We start from the raw sequence: 24,243 nt of genomic DNA on the forward strand, positions 1-24,243 counted from the left end.
ATTTGCTTTATAGGCCTTGGAATTGGCACACAGCTTGCACTGTTATCACTCACACCAACCTGTTGCACTCACTATCTGCATCACCCAGCTGATTATCTCAGAATAGCACATGCTAATATCATGGAGACAAACAGCTCCCAGGTACTGTGAGATTATGCCCTCATTTATTTGAATAATGGTGTCAACCTGTTTTCCATTAACTAAGCTCAAGATGTATGGAGGGAGGGGCAATTTATGCAGGAAACCTGCTGAATTAGGGCTCTTTTGAATGCATAGGAAGCTGGTGACATTCGTCGAAGTCCTCCATTTACGCCATCAGGGACATCAATAAATCATGTTGCAAAGCAGGATCCTGCGTGCTGATCCAGTGCAGGCTTTGTCCCACCAATCATTCACTATTAGACTCAATGTCAGGGGACAGAGGCCAGAGCAGCTGTGACTGAATCTAAAGTTACACTAGTGAAATAAGAACGATTCATTCCTGCTGATGAAATTCTGCATGACATTTTTGCCATGGATCCACTCATGAGCTAAGACTCCACTCCAGAAGAACAATAGGGCACATGCATCATGAGTCCAGCCTAATCAATCATACTGGAGCACTTAGTGTGTGGTATGCTATCACTGCTTATGCACTTGCCTGTCTGCATGATCAATCTGTGGAGGGTGGGATATTTGTCTTTTTTTCCTGGGGTCACCTCATGCTACACGCAATGGAGAATGATGTGGGTTAAATGTACGGCAACAACCTGCCTATGAAGCAAATGCTGGAGCCAGGCTGGTTGTGTGACATCATCAGTGGGCAGCCAACAGCGGTACTACTCGAATTGGAGGCTCTATAGGAAGCCAAAAATAGGAGCTGTAAAATCATCCATCAATAAGGCTCGTCAGGCAGTACTTCTGGACTGTTATCTCTCTGCTCAGTCAGCATGACGGGGAATAAAGAAGTGCACATATAGGGAACAAAATGCATACATCCACGGGGAATCTGGCCAAGGTCACATGTACAAATGTATAAAACTGCAACACAACGATAAAATATTAAATACATGACAATATAGCATAATGATATCCTGTATCTTCACTAACATTACTTTTCTCTTTTTATTATTGCTCTGCATGCTTCTAAAATATTTAAATAATTCTTTTAATTTTAATCTTATATTCTTTTTCAGGGTGTAACCTCAGCTAGTTCAGGCATACCGTTGTTTGTTAATGTTAACGTGCACTGTCCCTAGTAAATAAACTTTTTTTAATTTAATATTTGATTATGGTTGTTTTAGAGGGTAAAGTTCATGGTGAAGTCATGGGATAAAAAAACAAAACAATAGTACAGTAACAACCTGGACATGCGCTTTTAGGAATTAGATGAAGTAGAAGAATCATTTACTTAATTTAATGCTTCTGGTATAAGATGCATCTGCAAGGAGAAAGTGTATCATCACACCTAAAATGTAATCTTAACAGCAGAAATGTTGGAGGGTGTACAGTATAGCTCAATGTCTTTCAGGTCTATCATTTTCAGGGGTCTCAGTGCTGTTATTTGGCATTACCTCTTTGGAGCCATTGTTTTAACCTGAAAGCAGAAACTGAAAAAACATATATTACTTAATAAAGCAAATTAGTAATTGCCGCTTTTCAAGATACCAAAAACTAAAATAAACTTGAATAGTTTCTGAAAATTTTATCATCCAACATGAAGGTCTAAATGTTTGAAAGACCTCTCCCCACAAACAGGAATAAAAGTTTGGTAGTGAAATACAAAATCTTTTAATGTTTTTCCGGCCTAAAAGTATGAATGAAAAAGAAAGAAGAATTTTAAAATTCCTAGAAAATGCAGACCGCAGTCTCCTGTAACTACATCAAAATGTTATGGTATCTTACTGATGAAGGCCTATGACCAGGGGCGGACTGGGCCAAAAATTCAGCCCTGGCACTGTAGCCACGCCAGCCCACCTTACCACGCATCCCCACAAACGCACATTCACTACTTAGGCTACATTTGTATACAGATGGTGAGATAATATAAGCAGTAGGCCTACTGTATGTAACAGCAAGGGCTTCACTTTGTGTTGTAAAGAGTTGGTGTCTGAGATTAGGGGTGTGATGAAAGACTTTGGTCATGAGAATAAGACGAGAATTGCATTTATTTATATTTTAACACTATTTTGAAGAAATATTCGATGATAAAATGTATGAGTGGGGTATCTGGGGGTCCTCCCCCAGAAGATTTGGAGCATTAAACTCTTAATTTCTTAACTTTCCTGGAAAATGCAAATTTGTTTCTTCTGTATTCAAAATGCATTGCATGTTTCTTATTGTGCAAGTAAACCTTTCTCAAAGCATTTTCATTCAGCCTACAAGAAGAACGGGGTTCTCTATCTGTACCGATTCCAGCAACGTCCATGAACACAGAAGCCGATTTAAACATTGCAGAAAAATGTTTTCTCACACACTGCTCTCAACATTGGAATACACATGAATAAAAACATTACTCACTAGCCTACTTAATTCTGCTCTCCTTGCCTTCACTTCTAATATTTCCACACAAGCAAGGAGCATACACCTCTGCTGCAAACACAGCAGCTTGCCCTACCTCTTCCTTTTTCTCTCTCCTTGTATTTGTCGGCCCTGTTGACTTTCTCCATCAGCAGTGGGCTGTTTTATGAAGTGGCCGAAATGACACAGCACTCGCGATTTTCACCCGCGATACCTTTTTCACCCACGGGTGCATGGAGGAGGCTTGTTAATGAGGAAGCCAATCGAAACCGAAACCAACATTGTACCCAGTTGCACCTGCACCAAAGTGTTCACTGTTGCGTTAGGCAACCTAGTCCGTGCTTGTGAAATATTCACCGTCTGAGTCTTATAACGTAATGGACTACCAGCTACACTGAGGAGTACCAACTCTGGGTACTATTTGCAATGGAAAACGGAGGACAGCGGGCCAAAACCGAGTCGAGTCGAGTCAAGTCGAGGCAGGTGGAAAAGAGGCTTTATAAACATAAGCCTATACAGTTCTGTGTCTATCAACAACCGTGTCAACGTGCCCTTGAACAAGACGCAGACCCTCTGCTTACACTCTCATTGTAAGTTCTTCTGGATAAAATGCAAATGTACAAGAACTTAACGGAATCACTGTATGTCCACCACATTATCTAATGGGATAAACATGTATAACTGCTAGTTACAAAGCCACAGGGCATTGAACCATAGTCAATAATTAAGGATGTCTTCTTCACCACCCAGCCGGCCCTCCATGGATCACATTTAGCCTTGTTTATGCTAATTACAACCACTCCACAGTAGCGACAAACCTCCACGGGATTCCCCCCAAATCCCTTGGGGAAAATGGAGAAGGCCTTATCTTCAGTGCTCATCAGAATACCAATGAGCCTATATCACATCATACCGGCACACACACCACAGCTATGCTATCTAATACAAAATGAACTTATATCTCACGTTTGAGGATAAAGGTTGACGGAGCCAAATCAAAGTAATCATAAGCCTTAAATGGAGAGTTTTGTTGAAGGTAGTTAAAGCCTTTCATTTAAAGCTTTGACGTGCCGTCAGAGCGAGCCACAGAAACAGATCAGATCCATCAGCTTCAGGCAGACAAAACCCTTTATCAGCAGGCCGACTGGAAGCTGTCTGACTAACTGCTGCTAAGATTGGATTATCACGCCTGGACAGAGCGCTATCTGCCCTGACTCACTTCAATGGACCCACTGTTCTTTTACAACTATTACTACTACCAACAGTACTACAATAGTACTATTAACGCCATCACTACTACCATCCAACTACTAGTACTAGAACAGTACTATGACTATTACTACCTATATCGTTATTACACAGCTAACAGCAACACTGCTGCTGCTACTACTACTATCCCTAAAACTACTGCAACTACAAATACTACTACTTCTGGAAGTCCAACCACTAACACTACTGCTATCACTACAACTGCTGCTACTGCTACTCTTAGTACTAATATCACTTTAACTACTACTGCACGTCCAACTGCTAACACTACTACTGTTACTTCCATGACTACCTCTTACTCTAGTATAACCATTGGTACAAATATCACTACTACTACTCCTAGTCAAACTGCTAACACTACTGCTACCACTAAAACAGCACCTACTGCTACTGTTATAATTCAAACCCTATTACTTTTACTACCATTACCACCATAAAATTGCATAAAATGGAAATACTCAAGTAAAATTCAAGTTCCTCAAAAGTGTACTTAAGTGCAGTACTTAGCAGCACTTAGGTACACTCAACCACTCCTGGGGCTTGAGCCCCCTTAAACGTATGCGTGGGCACTGTTCTCACCACTGCTACTCGTCCTCCTCTTCCTCCTGTGACTTTTCAGTGATAATGTGTGTTTTTATAAACAGTTAGGTTGTAAAGACAAAAACTATTGTTAAAACGCTGTGTAATCTTTAAAAACTGGATGAGTCAGGTGGTAACACGTAAAATCATTCATTTCACACTAAAAACACTTCCTTCCTGTTCAAATTTTGTAGCAGCACACTCAGCTTTCATGAATGTAGCTCTGCTTGATTAACAATGCCACGCTTCTTCATTCAACAGTTTCTTCATGACTGTCAGAAACACAGATCCTTCTGCAATTCATCATGTAGAAACATATACATGTCCTGAGCGTATTAATAGGGTGGCATCTTTACAGTAGCAAAAATAGACAAATTCCTTTGGTTTGCTCCTGGGTGTGTTTGTCTGCCATTCTGGGGAGTGTGTCTGTCCCGTGGGGGGAAATAGACAGATAGGACACATCCTGTGGACCGCTGAAACCCATCCTGGTGGAGGAGGACTGTATGGGCGGAGGAGAGGCGGAGCAGAGAGGGAGCTACGGATGTGAGCCCTGAGATAAGAGGGCAAGCTTTCGTAACAGGATAATGGCTTCCTGTTTGAATGCTCCACAAATTGTTTGTCAGGTTACAGCAGCTTTGAACAGCGACGTGTTTATCAGAGAATCAGGCGGAGGGAGAATGCGAAAACAAGCACAACAAAGAGTCCTTGTGCTGTTTACTGGGATAATGATTTAGCTACTGTGACTGTGACAGCGGCAAAGAATCTAACGGGAAGGAGAAACGTTAAACAGGAAGTTTTCTGGAATCTGGGGAGAGCACTGAATTTCAGGCCTGCAGATATACAAATCCATTAAAGTCACAGACACTACCAACGTTTTCCCACATTTAAACATTGAAACTGTTGCAACAACACACTTTGCCTTGTGTAATCATTTACACACCTACTGGTCTATCAATTTCTTTCATATTTAAGGAGCTGATTCAGGACACATTTTTGCTTTACTTTAAAGGCCGAGCTGCCAGACAAAACCTGATTTGCTATAAACAAGAAAGTCTCTCCATTGTTTCAGGTGTATTATGTCATCGCAACATGTTCGCATAAGCACAAAGGGAGCGCTGACAGAAGAACTCAAAACAGAACAGCCCAGTGGAAAAGAGAGAAACTCTTCCTGCTCTGATGCCATTCTACCCATTTTAGTTCTCTTCTATCTGAAGCATCTTTTCTCTTGCCTGCAGCCTAAGGATGCTAAGGCACATCTGTCTCCTGCAGATGGCTGGTCCAGAGAGAGAAATAGGAAATGTCTCTGCACTGCACATAAACAGAAATCTCTGAATCTCTTGCACAATGTGTAAAAACCCCCCAGCCCTGATGGAAGTGTAATGTGCCCATGGAAACTCAGGCCTCAACTGGATCTCCAACTGAAAGCAAAGCACAAGTGAGTGCTATGCTTTCAAAGAATGGATCTATGTGAACAAAACCAAAGGCTCTAAAATATGATCTTAATATAAAGTCTATACAAAGCTAGCCTGCAGCTTCGACTCCGACTTCCCCTCTTTAGATTAAACCACTGCAAAGTGACCTCGCTCCACCTGCCCTACAGCTTAAAGCACTTCGCTCACAGCAGTCCAGTCCAACTTTATCACTTCTAGGGGATTGAGGCAGATTTGTCAGAGACAGCCTTTGGCTCTGCTGCCCTGAGGTGGAGCTTGGGGGTGCATACCAGATATCATCAGCCTGTTTAGCTAACTGTCCAGGAGCCTGGTGGGTCCCAGTCTGACTCTCATGTTCCATATTCATGTGACATTCTGTGCTTCGTACATCCACTCCAAAAGCCTTGATCTTGTCTTTTGAATTTTAAGCAGCACAAATTCAAACTATAACAAGAACTAAGGGGATACAGCACTGTATGTACAGTATCTGATGTCTACATTTTGAGACTCCCTGAAGGCATTCATCAGGGTCTTCAGTATATTTTTTTATCCATGTACTGTATGCAGCAAGACTTGTGGTTCGAAAAAGCATCATTAAAGCAAAATACGTAAATATATAATAAATATTTGCTTTCTTGCTGGGAGTTTGATGAGAGGATGGATAGAACTTTCATGCCTTTTTGCTACAATGTCAAACTATTCCTGGAAACTCAGATTTCCCTGAAAGCCATTAGGAAACATGGGAATCTTTTACAGCCTGTAAAACATGTGTGTAATGCTGATGTACAGAGCAAAATACTATCAAATACTTGCAAACAAATCAACTCTTAATAAACAAATAAATAATAGTAAAGGTTTTTGGATATTATACCAATAATAATAATAATAATAATAATAATAATAATAATAATAATAATAATAATAATAATACCAATAATATACATGGCATTTGTGTTCTTAATTTCCTATTTGTATGATAAAAACAGGTCTTTCCCAGATATTTTCTATTTTGTCTTTGTATTTGCAATGCCCACTGACATTCTGTGTCCCTGGCTGCACTCTGTTGATGCCCTCGTCTCCCTCCCCATTGGGTCTACTCACTCAGCAGCTGGCAGCGCAGGACCTGCAGGCTTGTCTTCATGGTATCATGTGATCCGGCTCCTCCTCCACAGTGCTCATGGTTCTCTAGTGTTAAGACAGAGAAGAGAGCGCACAAAAAGACAGAGAGGTAAGATGAAACTCAGGGCTCAGGTATCAAAATCACATTCAAGTCATGGTCAAGTATCTGTGTGAGATACTGTGATTATGTCTGGGCAGATTTAATTGAGTAGACCCGGAAAAGGAAGAAAGGATTGCAGACATGATTGTGTGGATTAACCTTGACAGTTTAATCCTTGTAATAACTGCCAGACAACAGTTACACCTTTCACAGTGGATAATATGAATTACACCTAACAAACATTTCACAATAAAAGACCAGGTAGGAATGCAGTGGTGGTCAGCCTCTGTTACTAGTCTTCAAATTGGCATTGGCATCCTGCAGGCTGCGTTGGTCAGTAAAACCAATTATGGAGCATTAAACATTGACCAGTAGGCCTTGCTCTGAAACAGCCACTGCGTGTGTGTCAGAGGCACAAGTACCCAAGGGTGCTCTTTAGGAGAATGACTCACTGATGGGCTGTTAAATGAACAGCCAGACACACATTTTCTTTCACCCCCAGAGGTGTGTGTGGATGTGTATGTGTGTGGATGTGCATGTTTGCCTCCCTTTGTGGAAATGCCCTTGGGCAAGACACGTGGCCACACCACTCACCCGCACAATCCACACAAACAGACACATTGTTCTAAAGAAGTGCATTTGACCATACACACACACACACACACACACACACACACACACACACACACACACACACAGACACCTGAGCACTCTTCACCCTACCTGCATGAACACACTCTTGTGAGTGTGACATGTGAAATTGGATTTGCAACCCCTGGGACGAGGGGTCTGGTTGCAGGCAACCTGTAGCCTATTTCTGTGGGAGACGCATGAGATGAAAGGGACAGACAACAAAAGCACAGGGTAGTACGGTACTGATCCTTTCATAAGGCTTTATTTCTCATAAATGCAGCCTGTCTTTGGAGACTGAGAGGATGCTTCACACTACATCTGAGTCATCCTGTTTATATTGCTGCCATTGTGGCAAGCTTTTAATGCTTGCAAACTATGTGGAGCTACAACTCTGAACTATGCAAGCCCAGACTATTTTGAGATCTTCCAAGTTTGTTGAACATCTTATTTATATATAACAGTAACTAGGATCGATCTATCTATCTATCTATCAATCAAATACTTCTGGCATGTTTACCTCTTAACAAGGGAAACTCGAAAGCATGAAATAATGGGCACGGCACTGTAATTGGAAAAACACTCTATATTTTCCCTCCTGGCTCAACTATCCCATTACAACAGAGAAATTAAGAATAAAGTGAATGAAAACAATAATGTAAAATAAGCAACTAAATTGGCTGTCAAGGAACACTTTTAGATGGCAAATGCACACAATATTGTTCTTGTTCCAAGTGTTTAGAAAATGAAAACAGAGATGCCCGCTGCTGCGCCGCTCTTAACTCACAGCTTTGGCAATAATGGCGTGGGCTCAGTCATAATATAATGCGAGTAATTGCAAAAGAGATGAGGCTGCAAGAATAAAGTAGTAGCAGCAGAAAATGAGTTTCTTTTGCCAGCTTCACATCTGAAGAAATGACCACTCAAATCCACTTATAGCAACACCATAATGCTGCAGAGATAGAAACTCCATACCAGTGCAGCTCCTTCCCTGTGCTTTAATTTTTCTGGCGTCATGTTCCTGGCCTGATGTGCTCAACAGCACGGTGCAAAAAGAGCAGCTGAGCCTCTCCATGGTGATTACACCTCATCAGCGCTGCCAGGCCAACACAGGCTCACAGACACGGTCTTTAATTTGCAGGACACGAGGGGTAAGGCTAGGGGAAGGTGGGTGGGGGACAGTAGGGATCGTCACAGGGAGTGTTTCATTTATGCTTGGTATCACAGATCGGAGCAAGGTTTTTGTTTAGAAAGGAGGACAAGCTGCATTTACAAAAGACACGCTGCTCATGCTTCCTGCCAAGGAGCTGAATCATAGTTCAGCTCTGCACACACATGCAGGTAAAAGATAATACGGGATGACAGTCAGGGTCGCGGCACTGCCAAAACCCCAGACAGGTGAAGAGGTTCACTGACAGCTACTGACAGCATTGTTGCTACAACGCTTAACATCAACACAGAAACCTAGATTCAATTCCAGTACCTCAGACTTGATCGCAGATGGGAAGCTGGTGAGGAAATGTGTCCTTGTTGCTGCACAAGGGATGCTTACTCTGAGGATGCAAAAAAATGCAATGGCCCTGGCAAAAAAATATTAAGCTTGGCTCAACTTTAGCCACAACCATATGTGTACTTCTGTGGCTTATCAAATATGTGCAACAATGCATTCTTAATAGATAACTTTATAAGGGAGGCAGCTTAATTATTCTGTTTACCTCTTGATCAATAACTGTGCAAAAATCCTTCCTCATACATTGATCAGCCTCTCTGCATTGATTTGGTCTCTGATAAGCTTTCAAACTGTATGTATTGCTCAAACCAGACTTCCAGGATCATATTATATCATCTCACCAGTAACTGAAAGAACATGTTCACACCATTGTAGTGTTTTTTAATGTAGTGCTGTTCTGTCTGACCCCTGGGGTGAGGAACTCTGTGAACAGCATGTGTCTATGCAGGTCTATTAAAAGGTTCAGTTTGTAAGTTTTAGTGGCATCTAGTGGTGAGGGTTGTGAATTGCAACCAGCAGCTCACGGTGCATTCATGTGCCCCTCGGTTGGTCCCATTTCCACAGTTGTGAAGTCATCCTTCCAACTTTGGTATGGGCATGTGCTCTTAAGTCAGAATCAACATGGATGCTACTACAGAGATGTGTTGGATTAGCATTATCAGAACATTTAAACAACAACACAGACATCTAGTTCACTTTACTTGGAACAAACTAACCATATTACAAATTACATGTCTGCAAAATGTGTAGGCAATACGTTATTTTGTCCCATGTACACTTTATTTCTCTCTTTGCAATACAGATTTAAGCAGAAAAAAAAAAAAGATTCTGATATTGTGCGTGCAGAAGTAGCTACAGTGGCCGACACGCTCTGTCGGCTCTTGTACACAAATATGTGTGGTCCTCCATTTGTCCAAATTTCTCTTCTTTTCTTACCTCTAAAGAACTAGAGGACTACTACTACTACTACTACTACTACTACTACTACTACTACTACTACTACTACTTGTTTTGCGTATGTATTCAACATAGTGATGAAACGCGTTCTGTAGGGCAGTTTGTCCGTTTGGGCTACAGTAGAAACATGGTGGCACAACATGGCGACGTCCACGTAAGAGGACTAGCGGCGTATGTAGATAGAAATGACTCATTCTAAGGTAATTGAAAAGTTATGGATATCATATTGCATTGCTGTCAATAGATCCTCCTAAACATTAAACACTGGACCTTTAAGTTTCTCGCCGAAAAGTGAAAAGATTGCAACTTCATGTGTATCCGAGAAGGCAGACACAATAATAGAAGGATTCACAAATATAATAATGCGTTATACTGACACAGCTTTTCTTCTGATTTACAGTGTCAGCTTAGCACTTTGCACATAGCAAATCTAGCTTCTTACTGGAGAAGGGGGGGGGAGTGCATGGCAACTGACATGCACACAGACGGCAGCCATCACCATGGCAACCATACTAGTGCATTATATTCAAATTCATTCAGCAAATAAAAAGGGAGGAGATTTGGAATTTCAGAAATTCCCACTCACCATAGGCAGAGTGAGAAATCCAGTAACAATCTACTTGTCTCTTGGACTCGGTACAGGCTTTGTGTTTTGCGGTGCGTCTGACAGGCCCTGCCTGCCCTGCAAGCTCTGACTAGTGTGTCTAGAGGGGGCACAGACTAGAGGCCAAATCCAAGGTCACTCGAGACACAATGAAATTAGCCTGTCACTCCATTTCTCCGTGGCCACCAGCCGCAGGGCTAACAATGCTTTTAATTTTGGACTTTCCTGTTTTCTGCAGTATGTATAAGAGCCATGGCAGAACGCTGGCTGCTTGCCCACAGTGGCTGCAGCCTGAGAGCTTTTCCATAACAAGAGAGGAGGAGGAGGGAAGGGAAGTGTGGGAGTCAACAACGATGGTGTGAACTACAGTGTTGTGCTCTCAAAGTCAACTGATAAGTGGACCTCCAATCCCAACTGTTCCAAGTGATGCTTTTCTCAGAGTTTTTCGGAGTTCTCTACCAGCTTCTGTCTGAGGAAGGAGGTACAGTACTGTATAAGCTGCGGATTTTAAGTGATTGGACCAATATGTGCAGAAAAATATAGTGACATAAAATAAATATATAAATATAATATATGATATAAAGACCAAGAAAACTGGTCTCTACCATTGACATTTCTTAGAAAAATGTCATCTTTCAGCATTTACAGGAGACACAGGATCACAGCGGCACATATAAAAATCTGGTTACATTAGTGCTGAATTCATTGCATCAAAGCCCAGACTTTATGTGATCTCAGAGTGTTTATCTCCATTTCAAGTTGTGTGAAACCGACTTCCTTCAGCCCTGCCCTTCCACAGCGACCCAGGGGACATGCCCACTCAGAGGGCGTCCTTTTTTCCTTTGATGTTGTTTTACCCTTTGATGGAAATCAGCAAACAGTCCCTGATAGCAATGAGGCCCCAACCTGACGGAGACTGTGGCTGTAATTCAGGGTAAAGCTTTCCCTCAGAGGGTGTTGCTGCCATCTTTGTGCCCAACTTCTTGTCACCAATGATGTCAGACTTTAGCTTATTGTGCAACAGGGAAGCTGATTACTATACAGCTATGAATAATTTTGTTTCTATTCTGAAATCATTTTTTGACAGTGGAAGGGTTAAAATCCAGTGCCAGTGACTCAAGCAGAAGAGAGACTCTGGGGCCTTGATAACTTAATTGTCCAGCCAGGATAAACACAACAACTGAATGATTGATGATTGATTAGATGCAACAAGAGGCCTAAATAAAATGCAAGCAGCAAGAACTACAAAGCAGGAGTAGGTTTCCAGGGAGCTTTCTAATCCTTCGATCTCCGAAAGATCCATATTGCTGAGTCACTGTGGTGAGCTTTACGTGTGAGTGCTGTCAGTCGCTAAACCTGGCAGGATAAGTTGCTGGTGCTGCATCATGAAAGCTGGCAGGATGTCTGAGTTATCAGTCAGCGCCATCACTCCCGTCCCGTCCCGCAACACACTAGCCATTAAAAGAACATTAGGCTCCTAGCATGCCTTTCACTCTGACCGTAGCGCTGGAGGAGACACATCAGCCTCCCAGTCATAGCCAGTCAGTATACTCTACCTCACGTGGATACATAAAAGCGTGAAACATGTGAAAAACACTGTTACACTGTGTATGAACCTGTCAAATTCAACATGGTATTAGATTTAAGTGTGCAGAAAGTTTTTACTACTGATTTTGACTGGCCACATATGCAACTGACAGGAGGCCAGGGGCCAGCAACAAAGTTCATGTAGGGAGAGGATGGCAAGCAGCGCAACAACCACAATGTTCTTACTTTACACTTCAGTGCATGTTATATTAATAAATCAGTGCTTCAAAAATTCCACAACAAGCTCTAACGGTCCAAGGATGGATGCCATGGGCTGTACGTGACCCAACTTAAAACCTGGAAGATGTAAGTGTTGCCTTGTTTTGTGTTGTTTTACTGTTTGTTTTATAGGTTAGCTAACTTGGCGTTAGCATATTGTGCGGCTAATGTGGCTAGCAGGCTCGGCGCTGTTGAGAAGCCAATTGATAGAACAAACAAAAAGATTCCCAGTACGAATAAATTCATTTTCATTGTAAATTATTAAATGGATACATCACTTGCTTCTGACTGATTATGTCAAAACAACATCCTCTCCCACACAGACAACCTGAACGTGATGTCACAGTAAATAGTGAAGTGAAACAAAATGATGGCAGTTATCATCATCATTATCAATCTAGGGCTACACATTACCAAGAAGGGGAGTCTAGGTAACCAACACCTGAGTAAAGCTCTGTTATATGCACCAAAAATCTTCACACAAATCTCCAGGTATGAAACAGTTAACTCGAAAAACGCCTCCAGTTTTATGCTCATATGTCTCTGATGCCAGCATCATGCTTACACAGATAGATTTAATGTGCTCAGTGAGCAAGCTGTCAGCTCATATCCATGTCTTGGCTATAGTCCCCAGGTTAACATATTTTATATGTCAGTACTGAGAAAACAGGACAGTGTAGCATTAAAGATGATGCGCTTGTCAATAGACATTAATGTAGAAGCGATAGAGCACAGCACAGGAGCAGGAACATACTTTTCTGAGTGTTAGTCACTATGTTATCACAGATGTTAGTGGGATTTTTTCTCTAGTTTACTCTGAAGCCCTCCATCCTCATTGTGATACATGCCAAAACACAGAATCCCAGCTGCATACTCACATCACATCAACAGTGAAGGAACATACTGCAGCTCTCGCAGGATGAATGAATCTCTAACTCGTTCAGTGGAGAACTCCCACTCAGAAGGAGCAGTGCACCTGTGCTTAGGGGCAACTGAGGAGGAGGTGAACAGCATCACCGGCCTTTTCATTACTCAACACACTCGCACAGAGCCAGGACCAGTGACTAAAGCAATTCATCATGGGAATCATGGCTGAAGCTCTATCTGTAGGTGTGTGAACACACGTGAGACACAGACAGAGAGATAAATAGTAGCCAACTAGAATTCCTCCCCATTTATACAGCTGCCACAGAGACGCTTCCTGTGCACTTCAGAGCTGTTTTACATCTTTGGGGCCAGTCCAAGTAAAATCAGAAGCAAATTGCATGTCAGAAACGGATGCAAATTGATTTCAGGTTTAAAGTTAAATTTTTCATTTGCACGAAGGCCCTGATCACAATCATACCTGCAAGCTGCCCAGGACAACCACAGGCTGGTCTACTGACCACTGAGCACTGGAGCAGTTGGGGTTATGGGCCCTCCTCAGGGTGCGTGAACCCACTTTTAAAGAAACCTGGTTTAGATCCCTCTGGAAAATAACCAATTATTTGAAAAGTTTCAGTCTGGTTTCAGGAAGTACCACAGCACTGAGACTGCCCTGCTTAAAGTCACCAGTGACCTTTTAATGTCTGCTGATGAAGGTATGTGCTCAGTCCTGGTACTCCTGGACTTTATTGCTGCTTTTGACACCATTGATCACAACTTCATGTTCGACAGACTGAGGCACTGGGTGGGGATCTCTGGTACTGCCCTAGAATGGTTTTCATCCTACCTGTCAAATAGGAAGTTTTGCGTGTCTGTAAACAACTATGTCTCTTCGTTCTGTCCAGTTAAATATGGTGTGCCTCAGGGGTCAGTCTTAGGACCCATTTTGTTTTCCTTGTATCAGCTTCCCCTTGGACATATTATCCATAAACATGGTATTTCTTTTCATATTTATGCTGATGACACACAAATATACTTGCCCGTCAGATCCACAGACCCTGGAATGCTCAGTTCACTTAACAACTGCCTTTGTGAAGTTAAAAAATGGATGTCAAATAATTTCCTCCAGCTGAACTCATGTTTTTATCAACTTAGAAATATAGCAAAAATTCGATCTATGTTAACTTTTAAGGACACCGAGACCATTTTACACGCCTTCATCTCATCACGCCTGGATTATTGCAACAGCCTTTTCACCTGTTTAACCCAAAAATCTATTGATCGACTCGACTGTCCAGAACTCAGCTGCCAGGCTTTTAACCAGAACAAAGAAATATGACCACATTACTCCTATTTTAGCTTCATTACACTGGCTCCCAGTGTGTTTTAGAATTGACTTTAAAATTCTATTGATCACTTTTAAAGCTCTTCATGGCCTCTCGCCTTGTTATATTTCTGACCTTTTAGTCCCATACACACCAGCACGTACCTTGAGATCCTCGGGCAGAGGTCTGTTGTCTGTTCCAGAGTCTCGACTGAAAACTAAAGGGGACAGAGCGTTTGCTGTCAGGGCCCCGAGGCTCTGGAATAGCCTGCCCGAGGAAATCAGGTCGGCTGAGTCAGTGAACTCTTTTAAGTCCCTTCTTAAAACATACTTTTATAGGAGAGCTTTTCCTGATCTTATTTGACTTTATTTTATCCCTTTTATTTTATTCTATTTTACTTATTTTATATTTATCTTAAATGTGTATTTTAGTCTTTTCAATGTTTTCTTGCTTTTATCTTGTATTGTTTTTGTATTATTGTCTTTACACTTGTTAAAGCACTTTGTAACTTGTTTTTGAAAAGTGCTCTACAAATAAAGAAGGAGATAGGGCAAGTATACCTACACATCCACAGCCCAGGGATTGAACCAGCAACCTCCTGGTGACAAGCTCACTTCTCTAACCTTTGGGTCACCACTGCCGCATAAACTTCATTGGACCCAATTCTATGTCCTAAGTCTTTATTGAGTCAAATCTCACAGAAGTCAAGTCAAAGTCAAGGTTAAAATAAAGTAGTCATGTTTTAGTCAAGTTTTTAGGTGGTCATGTCTCACAGGAGTCAAGCCCAACCCAAGTCTCAAGTTTCTAGTCTGAAGTCAAGTCTTTAATAAGTCAGCCCCACCACCGTGGGGCTTGAAGTCCAAGTCAATTCACAAAGGGTATTTTTTTAAACAGAAGTCCAACTTGAATCTCAGGTCTCAAGTCTTCAGGCAGTCAAGTCTCAAATAACTGAAGTGTCACAGCGGCCAAGTCTTGGCTGTGGCTCAGGAGGTAGAGCGGGTTGCCCTTTAATCGGAAGGTCGGCGGTTCAATCCCCGGCTGCTCCAGGCTACATGTCGAAGTATCCTTGGGCAAGATACATAACCCCGAATTGCCTCTGTGTATACTGCCAGTGTGTGAATGCAGATGTTTGGAAAGGCGCTATACAAACATTTACATGTCCTCATTTTGTTCACTGAAGTCTGGCCACGCATCCAAGTTTCAAATCTCAAGTCTCAGGTAGTCAAGTCAAGTCTCAATTTAAGTAGTCTTCAGCTAGTCAAGTCTTGAGTCGAGAGAGTCTAGAGTTGAGAGAGTTGAGTCTCAAGTAAGGCAAATCATTTTTGTGAATTAAGGTCAACCTGAGTCAAGGTCTTGATTTTCAAGTCCCAAATCTTTGGGGAGGAAGTCTCTCAGCAATCCAGTGCAGTCTCAAGTCCTTATTGTGTTCACCTAAATCCTACCCTAAGTCCAAGTCTCAAGTCATGTCTTTATTAAGTCAAGTCTCAAGTAGTCAAGTCAACTCTCAATTCAAGTCTTCAGCTGGTCAAATCTCACAGCGGTCAAGTCCAAGTCAAGTCTCAAGTCCTCATTTTGTTGACCTGAGAGCGACCAAAGTATCAAGACTGAAGTCTTTGAGTCAAGTCTCAAACAAGTCAAGCCTCACAGCAGTCAAGTCCTCAAATTTATGAAATAAATCAGTTTGATTGAAGTCAACAATTTCAAGTTAAGTCTTTAGGGAGTCAAGTCGAGGCTGCACTAGTACTTTCTATGCTTTTTACACAGTAAGAGAATGTGTCAGACTCAGGCAACTTCACTGTATCACACTGGGCAGTCATTAAAACCAAGGGAAGGCCAGACAGTCTGACAGGTTCACCAGGGGATTGAATCAGTGGAACAAAGGGTGAGACAGGTAACAGAGCCCCAAGGAGGAACCTGTGACAGACTTGTTATATCACTGGAAAGAGGACACCACAGACTGAATATCAAGCACTTGGAATGACTGAAGAAGGAGTGCTGTCAGTGGATGCATTTGATTAGTGTTGTAGTCAGTCCTGACAGACCACCAGCACACAGTGTGTTTTTGTGCCAAAATTGTTGTTAAGTTTGACACAATGACGATTAAGACATTACATCATGATACTGGCAGACAATGGAGAATCGTCGCTAGAATCAAAGAGTAAGGGCTTAATATTTTGCGGTTCAACAATCATCCACAGTAAAAAATCCATTATAGAAGATTTGTCAATTAACAAAAGCCTAATTTGACACATTTTAAGAAAGGGAGTGAGCGATTACGGGAAGAGTAAATCATTTAGAAAAATATGTGGAAAGAGAAAGTGGTCACAGCAAAAAAAAAAAAAGTAAATTACAGTACTTCCTCAAAAAATTACCTCGATGTACTAAACATCGCACATAGATAAGCTGTTCAACACTATATCCAATTTGATGGATTTCTCCTATAAAACCTCCCGAGTGTGTGATATTTGGCTTTTTCTTTTAGTTATTGACGGTGCACAGACACTCATACACCTGGAGACTTTGAGACCTGTATTACCTGCAAATACTCTGCACAAGCTTACTACTCTCTCCTGAGAGAGTTCTTGAGCCGGGCAGTAAAGGAACAGACATTGAGATGCAGCTCACCCTCGCCACTGTCTGAGTCGTAAATATCCTCCCCTCTATCTCTGTCTCCCTCTCACTCTCTCCCTCTTTCTTCTTTCCGTCCTTATGTGACCCCCGACTGAGTGAGTGACTGCCTGCTACTGTGAGCTGCTTGCTGGTGATGAGGAGTAACGTGAAACTACAGCGTGTCACGTCCCGCTACGCTTGTCACAACCAGTAACACAATCAAAGAATAACATCGCTGCAAAATAGGTGAAAGTGGCTTAGGATGACAGTTAAATTCACCACACTTACTGGATGCATAATGACACTTGCCAGAGACATTCGGTTTTTGGTATATCGGTCTGAACACAATCCAGACAATCATGGAAATGCATCTTTAAATGCATCCCAGCTCTGCAAAGGCTGTTAGAACAAATCTATAGCATATCCCTATTGAAATAATAATAATGTAGTGATTCAATCCTAACAAACCCCCTTAAATATAAATATTTGATCACACAAAAGATTATTTTGACAGATCAAGCTGATATGCATGCAACATTACATAAAAAAGGATCTAAATAAAATGATATTAATCCTTTGTAGCAACGTTTGGTTGATAGGAGGTTGCCATGTGCTGTTTTCACAGGGGGATATTTCCTGTTTTGTGATTCTATACTAATGAAGTGAAATGAGGTACAGTCTGGACAAAGCACAGCTTCTAGTTTTGTTCACCAAGAAAACAGGACGGGAGACAGAACAGGTCAAAAGGCAGGATGAATACAAGGTTTCTGATCAGCAGCCTTTAAATGAATAATTAGACTGCATATGGAGCTAGGCTGCCTAAAAAGAATCTGTTTGCTAAAATGAAAGCAAGCCTTTCTTTGCTCTTTTTCTCTTTCAGATCTAAAACACCCAGGGAAAAACATTTGATCAAAGCGTCATCTTTGACTTCTGTCTCACAGCCAAATCTCAGACCGTTACATCTCACGGTGCGGCTGCAAGCTGTCAGATGGATTGATATGTAAAGTCTGCCTTCCTAGCTTTGCCACATTGATTATCAGACCAGCACCGCTCAATGAGGCCACAGTAACTGATAACAAGCACATAATCCTCCACGTAATGGCTGTCAAAGATCTAAATTTACACCAGGAAAATGGGCAGAGAGACCTTTGATGAAGTATTTGACCTCATCCATCAATGATTTTATCACTGGCGGATACATATGTCTCTATAGACTCTACTTCTTTCTTCAACTTCAAAAGCACTATTTTTCCTTTTGGAAACACTTTTTTTCAGAATTGATTTAGACTCAACTAATGTGGTTGTGACTACAGCTCTCAATTTCGCTTCCCAGAGGCTGAGACAGCCGGATTGTTGAGTGTCTGTTCGGTGATAACTTTCATTCCTGTGTGTTCTCCAGGCATGTATCCTTGGCAGGCTGGGCATGATAGACTAACTTTGCATAAGTGCATGGCTGTCTAACTCCCTGAAGCCGGGAGACGTCAGAAGGAGAGACTGTTACCGCTCTGTAAAGGGATCTCCAGCAGCGGCTCTAACACAGAGTTGGATGTTGTAGAAAAGCCCTGAGCTGCAGGGCCTTCCTTCTCCTTCATCTCCTATCTCTCTTTGCTCCTCTCCTTAATGTCATGTCATGCTTTCATCCGAATAAGCATCTTCTTCCCCTTCTTGCATCTTCACTTCAGGCTTGGTCTTCATGCACGAGTCCCTTGAACCATTTTAAAGCTGCAAGAGTCTAGAAGCTGGCAAATGGGGAATTTAATATATAATAAATAATAATTTAAAGAACTCCAACAAACAAGTAAACAGGAAATGTCAAGCTTTATTATAGCTGTGTGCATATTTTAGTCAGTTTGCACTGACTAATACTTTGGCAGTCAGCATACAAGATACTGATTCTACTGTATTGTTTTGTAGGAAATATAAAGCAAGCACAGAAGGATGTAGCTATGATTTCAGATCAGTATCATCAATTTATATTTTTTTGTTTTTCACTAGAGCCATTGCACTGCTGCCTTACATTATTTCACTTTTTACAAGTGTACCACCTCCATCTTCATTGCATCGTACACTGCATCAACACCAAATAAATTTGTTTTTATCAAAAATTCTTGTATTTACCATTTTAGCGTCTTTCAGCTGGTTGTTTTGATTCTGTGACCCTCAGCTTGTTTGTTCACTATTACCAATCTAATCAACAGGCAGCTGTTTTCATTGAGAAAGCTCTAAAAACCCACTGTATGCATCCTACACATCACTAAAGCATTAGAAAATTTACTTTCATTTGCCATTTCTCCAATGTGAACAAACTTAAAGTAAGAATTAGGATACAGTGTGCTACATTCATCCATCATGCAAATGTCAGCTCACAAAAGAAAAAGGCAAGCTACCATTATGACTGAAGAGGGATGTTTTTTTTAATAGAGAAACTGTCAAAATGCATGTAAGCCTTACTTGAGCATTGGAAATAATTCTGACTAATAAAGAACTACAGAAGATTGACAACAAAATCTTAAGAAAAGGTCATGTGCATTACAGAAAACTGATTGCACAGTAGAATGAGAGGGTCAATCTATGAAAGGGTCCCCTTTCTCCTGTTGTTACCTGAAAATCCCTGGGAAGCCACTCTGACAACAATTGGATAAAAACTTTATCTGAGGACACACCTGCCCCGCTCTACCTACCTGCTACATTCATTCAAAGAATTTTTAAGCATAAGTAATACACTTTAGGGTATTACTTTTAACACAGCTAACACATATCACGTCTAAAAATTTTAATTGGGAGATATATCTGTTAGTATGTACAGGAGGAGGTTAGCACTACATCATATATACTGTAAAGCCGGTGACGTGGGTGTCCTCTATCTGACAGCCGGTCTGGTAAAGGTCGAACCCCTGTCACGCCTCACTTTCTGCCAACGAAGGTGATGGCCGACCTGCTGGGGGCCAAAGTGCCCTTCAGGGCGAGCTGACATGGTTTGAGAGCATGAGTGAGATGACTCAGCTGGAGAAGTGGCGCTTTACAAAATGCTAAGCATGAGTCAGATTACATTTATTTATTTTGTGTGTTTTTTCAAAAGCTGAATGAGTAATTTGTTGAATTTCGGTCTAACATCCGAGTGGTGCATTAATATGGATTTATTCAAACTGCACCAGGGGAAATTCAGCTGTGAATACACATTCACTTTTAAAAATCACAGATTGGAACTGTAGGAGAGAAGAGCCACCTCCCTGAATAACACACTGCACATTTGCCTTATTTTGACCAAATCATTTTCAAATTTGTCAGATTTGTAAAATAATTTCATCATAGAATGAAACAAAATGGACGATTTAGTGCATCCTTCCATCTCCACCAGCTACAAAGAGGAAGAAATATGAAAAACTGATCCCTGAATGAAGAATTCATCATTAAAATAAGAATCTATAAGATAAAACTGATACTAAAGCGTGACTTTGTCTGGTGCAACTTTAAATTCTGATTTTGATTCACAAATAAGATTTTCATCCCGTTTTAGATTACTCTTTTATATTTGTCAAGGTTGGGAAAACGGTTAGCAACCTCTGTGGGACAATCCATCCAATCATATCTCACTGTTCAATCTGTACCCTGCTCTGATTGGTGAGGCTGAAGGTATTTTTAGCTCCAGATATTCAATAAAAGCAGACACAGGTTTTAAATTGAGACAAACAGACAAGCCAACAACACGGCAAAATAGCATGACACAGCAGTAGCACTGCAACGCCAAGGGTGCTGTCAGCCACCATCTATCCTCCAGCCTCCCAGCGGGCATCACAGTTAACAAGGCCTCCCTGAACGCACCTTACCCTCTTATATCAAGCAGGTGAATCGTAAAAGAAAGCCAGCGTTACTTTATCACAGAGCGCAAGAGCACAAGCACAGGTTTTGATACACTGAGTCACAACTTTTGGCCCAGTGAGAGGTGAAGCACTATTAGTGCACTGCAGCACAACTGCTGCAACATTACACTGAGAAGGACCATTTGTCAAAATGCCTCTCACTAGAAGTCCCCTATGTGAAGCAGTTTCTGAGGGGAGGAGGGTTAGTGGTTAAGACTTGTCCACTGGCCTCAGAAGAGATGGTGACTCATACATTAATAAAGGTTAACTGCACTGTCCAGACATCCAGGCTCTGATGAAACGATGGATATTCACATATGAAAGAAGGATGCAGTGCACTGTTGAGTTGGATGTCTAAAAGATTCATGTCATCTAACAAAGTATCATGAACGAACATGAAAGCAATTTTATTTGCCTTGAGGGTGAGAGATGAAAAATTTAGTGGCGCAAGATGACAAAATAAGGGTTGAACCCTCTGGGCGTGAGCCAAGCCCTACTCTTGCACGTTTTACTTAATGCAAAGTATGACGCCCGGAGTTGCCACAAACATAGATGGCATAATACAATAAACAAGCTTAATCCCTTCATATCAACATAACAGCTGTAACAGGGTGGGACAAAGTGCTTATTTCAACATGCTGAGTGTTGATGGCAAAAACAAACTCTGGGCTGATGGGCCTCACGTTCTCATTATCACTAAAAATGCTGAGAAATGTAAAAGACTAATAGAAGAACAGTTCCCAACCAGGGGATCAGACCCCCTGTCAGTTGTGGGATGATTTACAAGATTGGACAAAAAAAACAAACAAAAAAAACATTCAGACTTCTCTAATTGTTGTTATTTTTTAATTGTAAAATACTGGATATTTGACCAAATATTTATTATTATATAAGATCAGTTTGCTGGCTTCATTGCTGATGAGAACTGTGACATGAGCCAAAAAAGCTAGTGAGTTTTAAGATTACTTTTATCAAAATATTGATCCCGAGGCCAAGAATGAACTTCTAAGATCAAAACATTATAGTTTTACCTCTTCGTGCCTATAAAAACATTTCAAATTAAACAATGTGAGAAGAGAACATCACTTTTTGGTTGAACAACAACTAATAAATGTATGCAACCTCTGACAAGTAGTCTAAGTAGACTTTGCTGGTCTTTAAACAACCCCAATATGTTGGGAAATAAAATACTATAATCGTTTACGACTGAGACACAAAAACTAAAGAAAATGAGGTCACTATAAAAGGAAATAACTAACTTAGGAAATCCTATTGTTTCAGAACAATACTGTTCCATGCATTTCAAGAGGTAAGGGAACAAAAATGCGACAATAGGAAGTGAAATTTACTCTTCCCTGTAGACACGCACTATAGTATGAGCTAATAATCTTATTGAGAGTATCTATGAAACATACAGGAGCTATGTCCGGAGCTGGACAGGAAACAAGGCCCTTGATGCATTCAGGAATGTGGTAGACACAGCAATCCTGTACAAAAGAATTTACATTGCAAAGGAGGAAATACAGTACATATTGTCTACACTGTGTCTCTACACTTCCTGTCTCTGTTCATCGACAGCAAACATACCTTCTGCAGAAACAGTAAAGCACACACCTCAGAGAGTCAAGGAAGTTTCTCACTCTTTACACACACCCCTAATTTTACCTCTTGACGCAGCTTCTTGTCTGGTGACAATGGCAGGAACAAAAAGCAGTGGGGAGGGATGTGTTTTGGTGTGGGGGAGTGTATTGTACCTCGTTTCCTTAATTTGCGCAACAGAGACCGCTGAGAGCCAGCTGGAAGGAGAGAACGAGAGAAGAAACATCCGTAGAGAATGTTCAAGGTCCAAAGATTTCCCGCCGGGCGACCACGTGTCCGGAGATGGAGAGAGAGATACTGTTGTATTGTTCTCCTCTCTCCTCTCTCCTCCTCCTCCCCCTCTGCTCCATCCCCCACTATTAGTGAGACGGATTAAATCCAAGAGCTGCTTGTCCTGAGAGTGTGTCTGGCTCATACACACACACACACACACACACACACACACACATCGCATCAATTAGGCCTTCTCTGTGTGATTCAGGCTGACAGACGAAGGCAGATACACTCTACAAAAACATGACAAGGACAACTGGCCTAAAACTTGAGAATGTACTCATGGACGAGAAGCCCAGTTGCTCAAGACTGGAAGGACAAAATATGAAACAAACAAAAAAAATCTCTGAAAGAATGAAAACATCCTGCATACTGTCGATCTTTCGTGCTCAGTTTATTCATTTAATAAGTAATAATCATCATTTAATAATAATTTAGTAATTTCATTATTATTGGATTATTAAATTTAGAAAATCAGCCATCACCATAAACACAAGATCGTGTCTTCAAATTGCTTGTTTTGTCTGCCCAACGGTCCAAAAACCAAAGAAATCCATATAAAAGAGAAAGAGAAAGCAGCAGTGTTCACATTTGAGACGCTGGATCCATGAAATGTTTAGCATTTTAAGAGTCAACAACCGACTATGTGTGGCTAACGTCAGCATGCTAACATGGTCACAATGACAACGCTAACATGCTGTTTAGCAGGTGTAATGTTTACCGCGTTCACCATCTTAGTTTAATTAACTTAGCATGCTAGTTAGCAGCTTGTAACCACTCCATACATACAAGGAATGTTGCTAGTGTGGCTAAAAATGACAAATGATAATAAAATTGTTGTCTTTGAATTTTCTGACACACAATACATGAATCATTTCAGCACTGAATTCAAAGCAATCGGCTGCATGGTGTTTACTGTTTCTCTCAAAACTTTGAGGCCCTTCCGAAATATCGACCACCATGGTAACAATTCTGGTTTCAGAGATATTCATTAATCACTGTTGTTAAAGACTTATACCTTCACTGACAAACAGCCATTAATAACTTGTAGCATGCAAAAATAATTCTTCTGTGAAACTGGACTACACCGTTGATAATTGCTGTCCTGCTCACAACGAGCAAAACAAGGCAATTATTCTGAATCAGTCTATGAAACTGAGGGGGATCTGATCTCTGCTGATGTAGAAACCTCTCTTTCATTACTCTAAC

The 24,243-nt window shown here is 41.2% G+C and overlaps 1 protein-coding gene across 2 annotated transcripts in view; it reads right to left on the reverse strand.

The window, feature by feature from the left end:
* The window catches only part of tmem108 (transmembrane protein 108), a 48,439-nt gene that overhangs the window by 12,763 nt on the left and 11,433 nt on the right, over nucleotides 1-24,243 (reverse strand). Inside the window, exons 2-3 of one of the 2 annotated variants that reach the window (XM_038730791.1) lie at nucleotides 22,917-23,167; nucleotides 6,879-6,962 (exon numbers count right to left, since the gene is read on the reverse strand). In XM_038730791.1, coding sequence (XP_038586719.1) covers nucleotides 6,879-6,918 — 40 coding nt within the window. In that variant the 5' untranslated portion in view covers nucleotides 6,919-6,962; nucleotides 22,917-23,167. The remainder of the gene's footprint in view (nucleotides 1-6,878; nucleotides 6,963-22,916; nucleotides 23,168-24,243) is intronic. The other variant, XM_038730785.1, reaches the window with a different exon arrangement.

Source organism: Micropterus salmoides, unplaced genomic scaffold (genome assembly GCF_014851395.1).
Source record: "Micropterus salmoides isolate LMB-PRFRI ecotype aquatic unplaced genomic scaffold, ASM1485139v1 Ms_hic_scaffold_1, whole genome shotgun sequence".
NCBI lineage: Eukaryota > Metazoa > Chordata > Actinopteri > Centrarchiformes > Centrarchidae > Micropterus > Micropterus salmoides.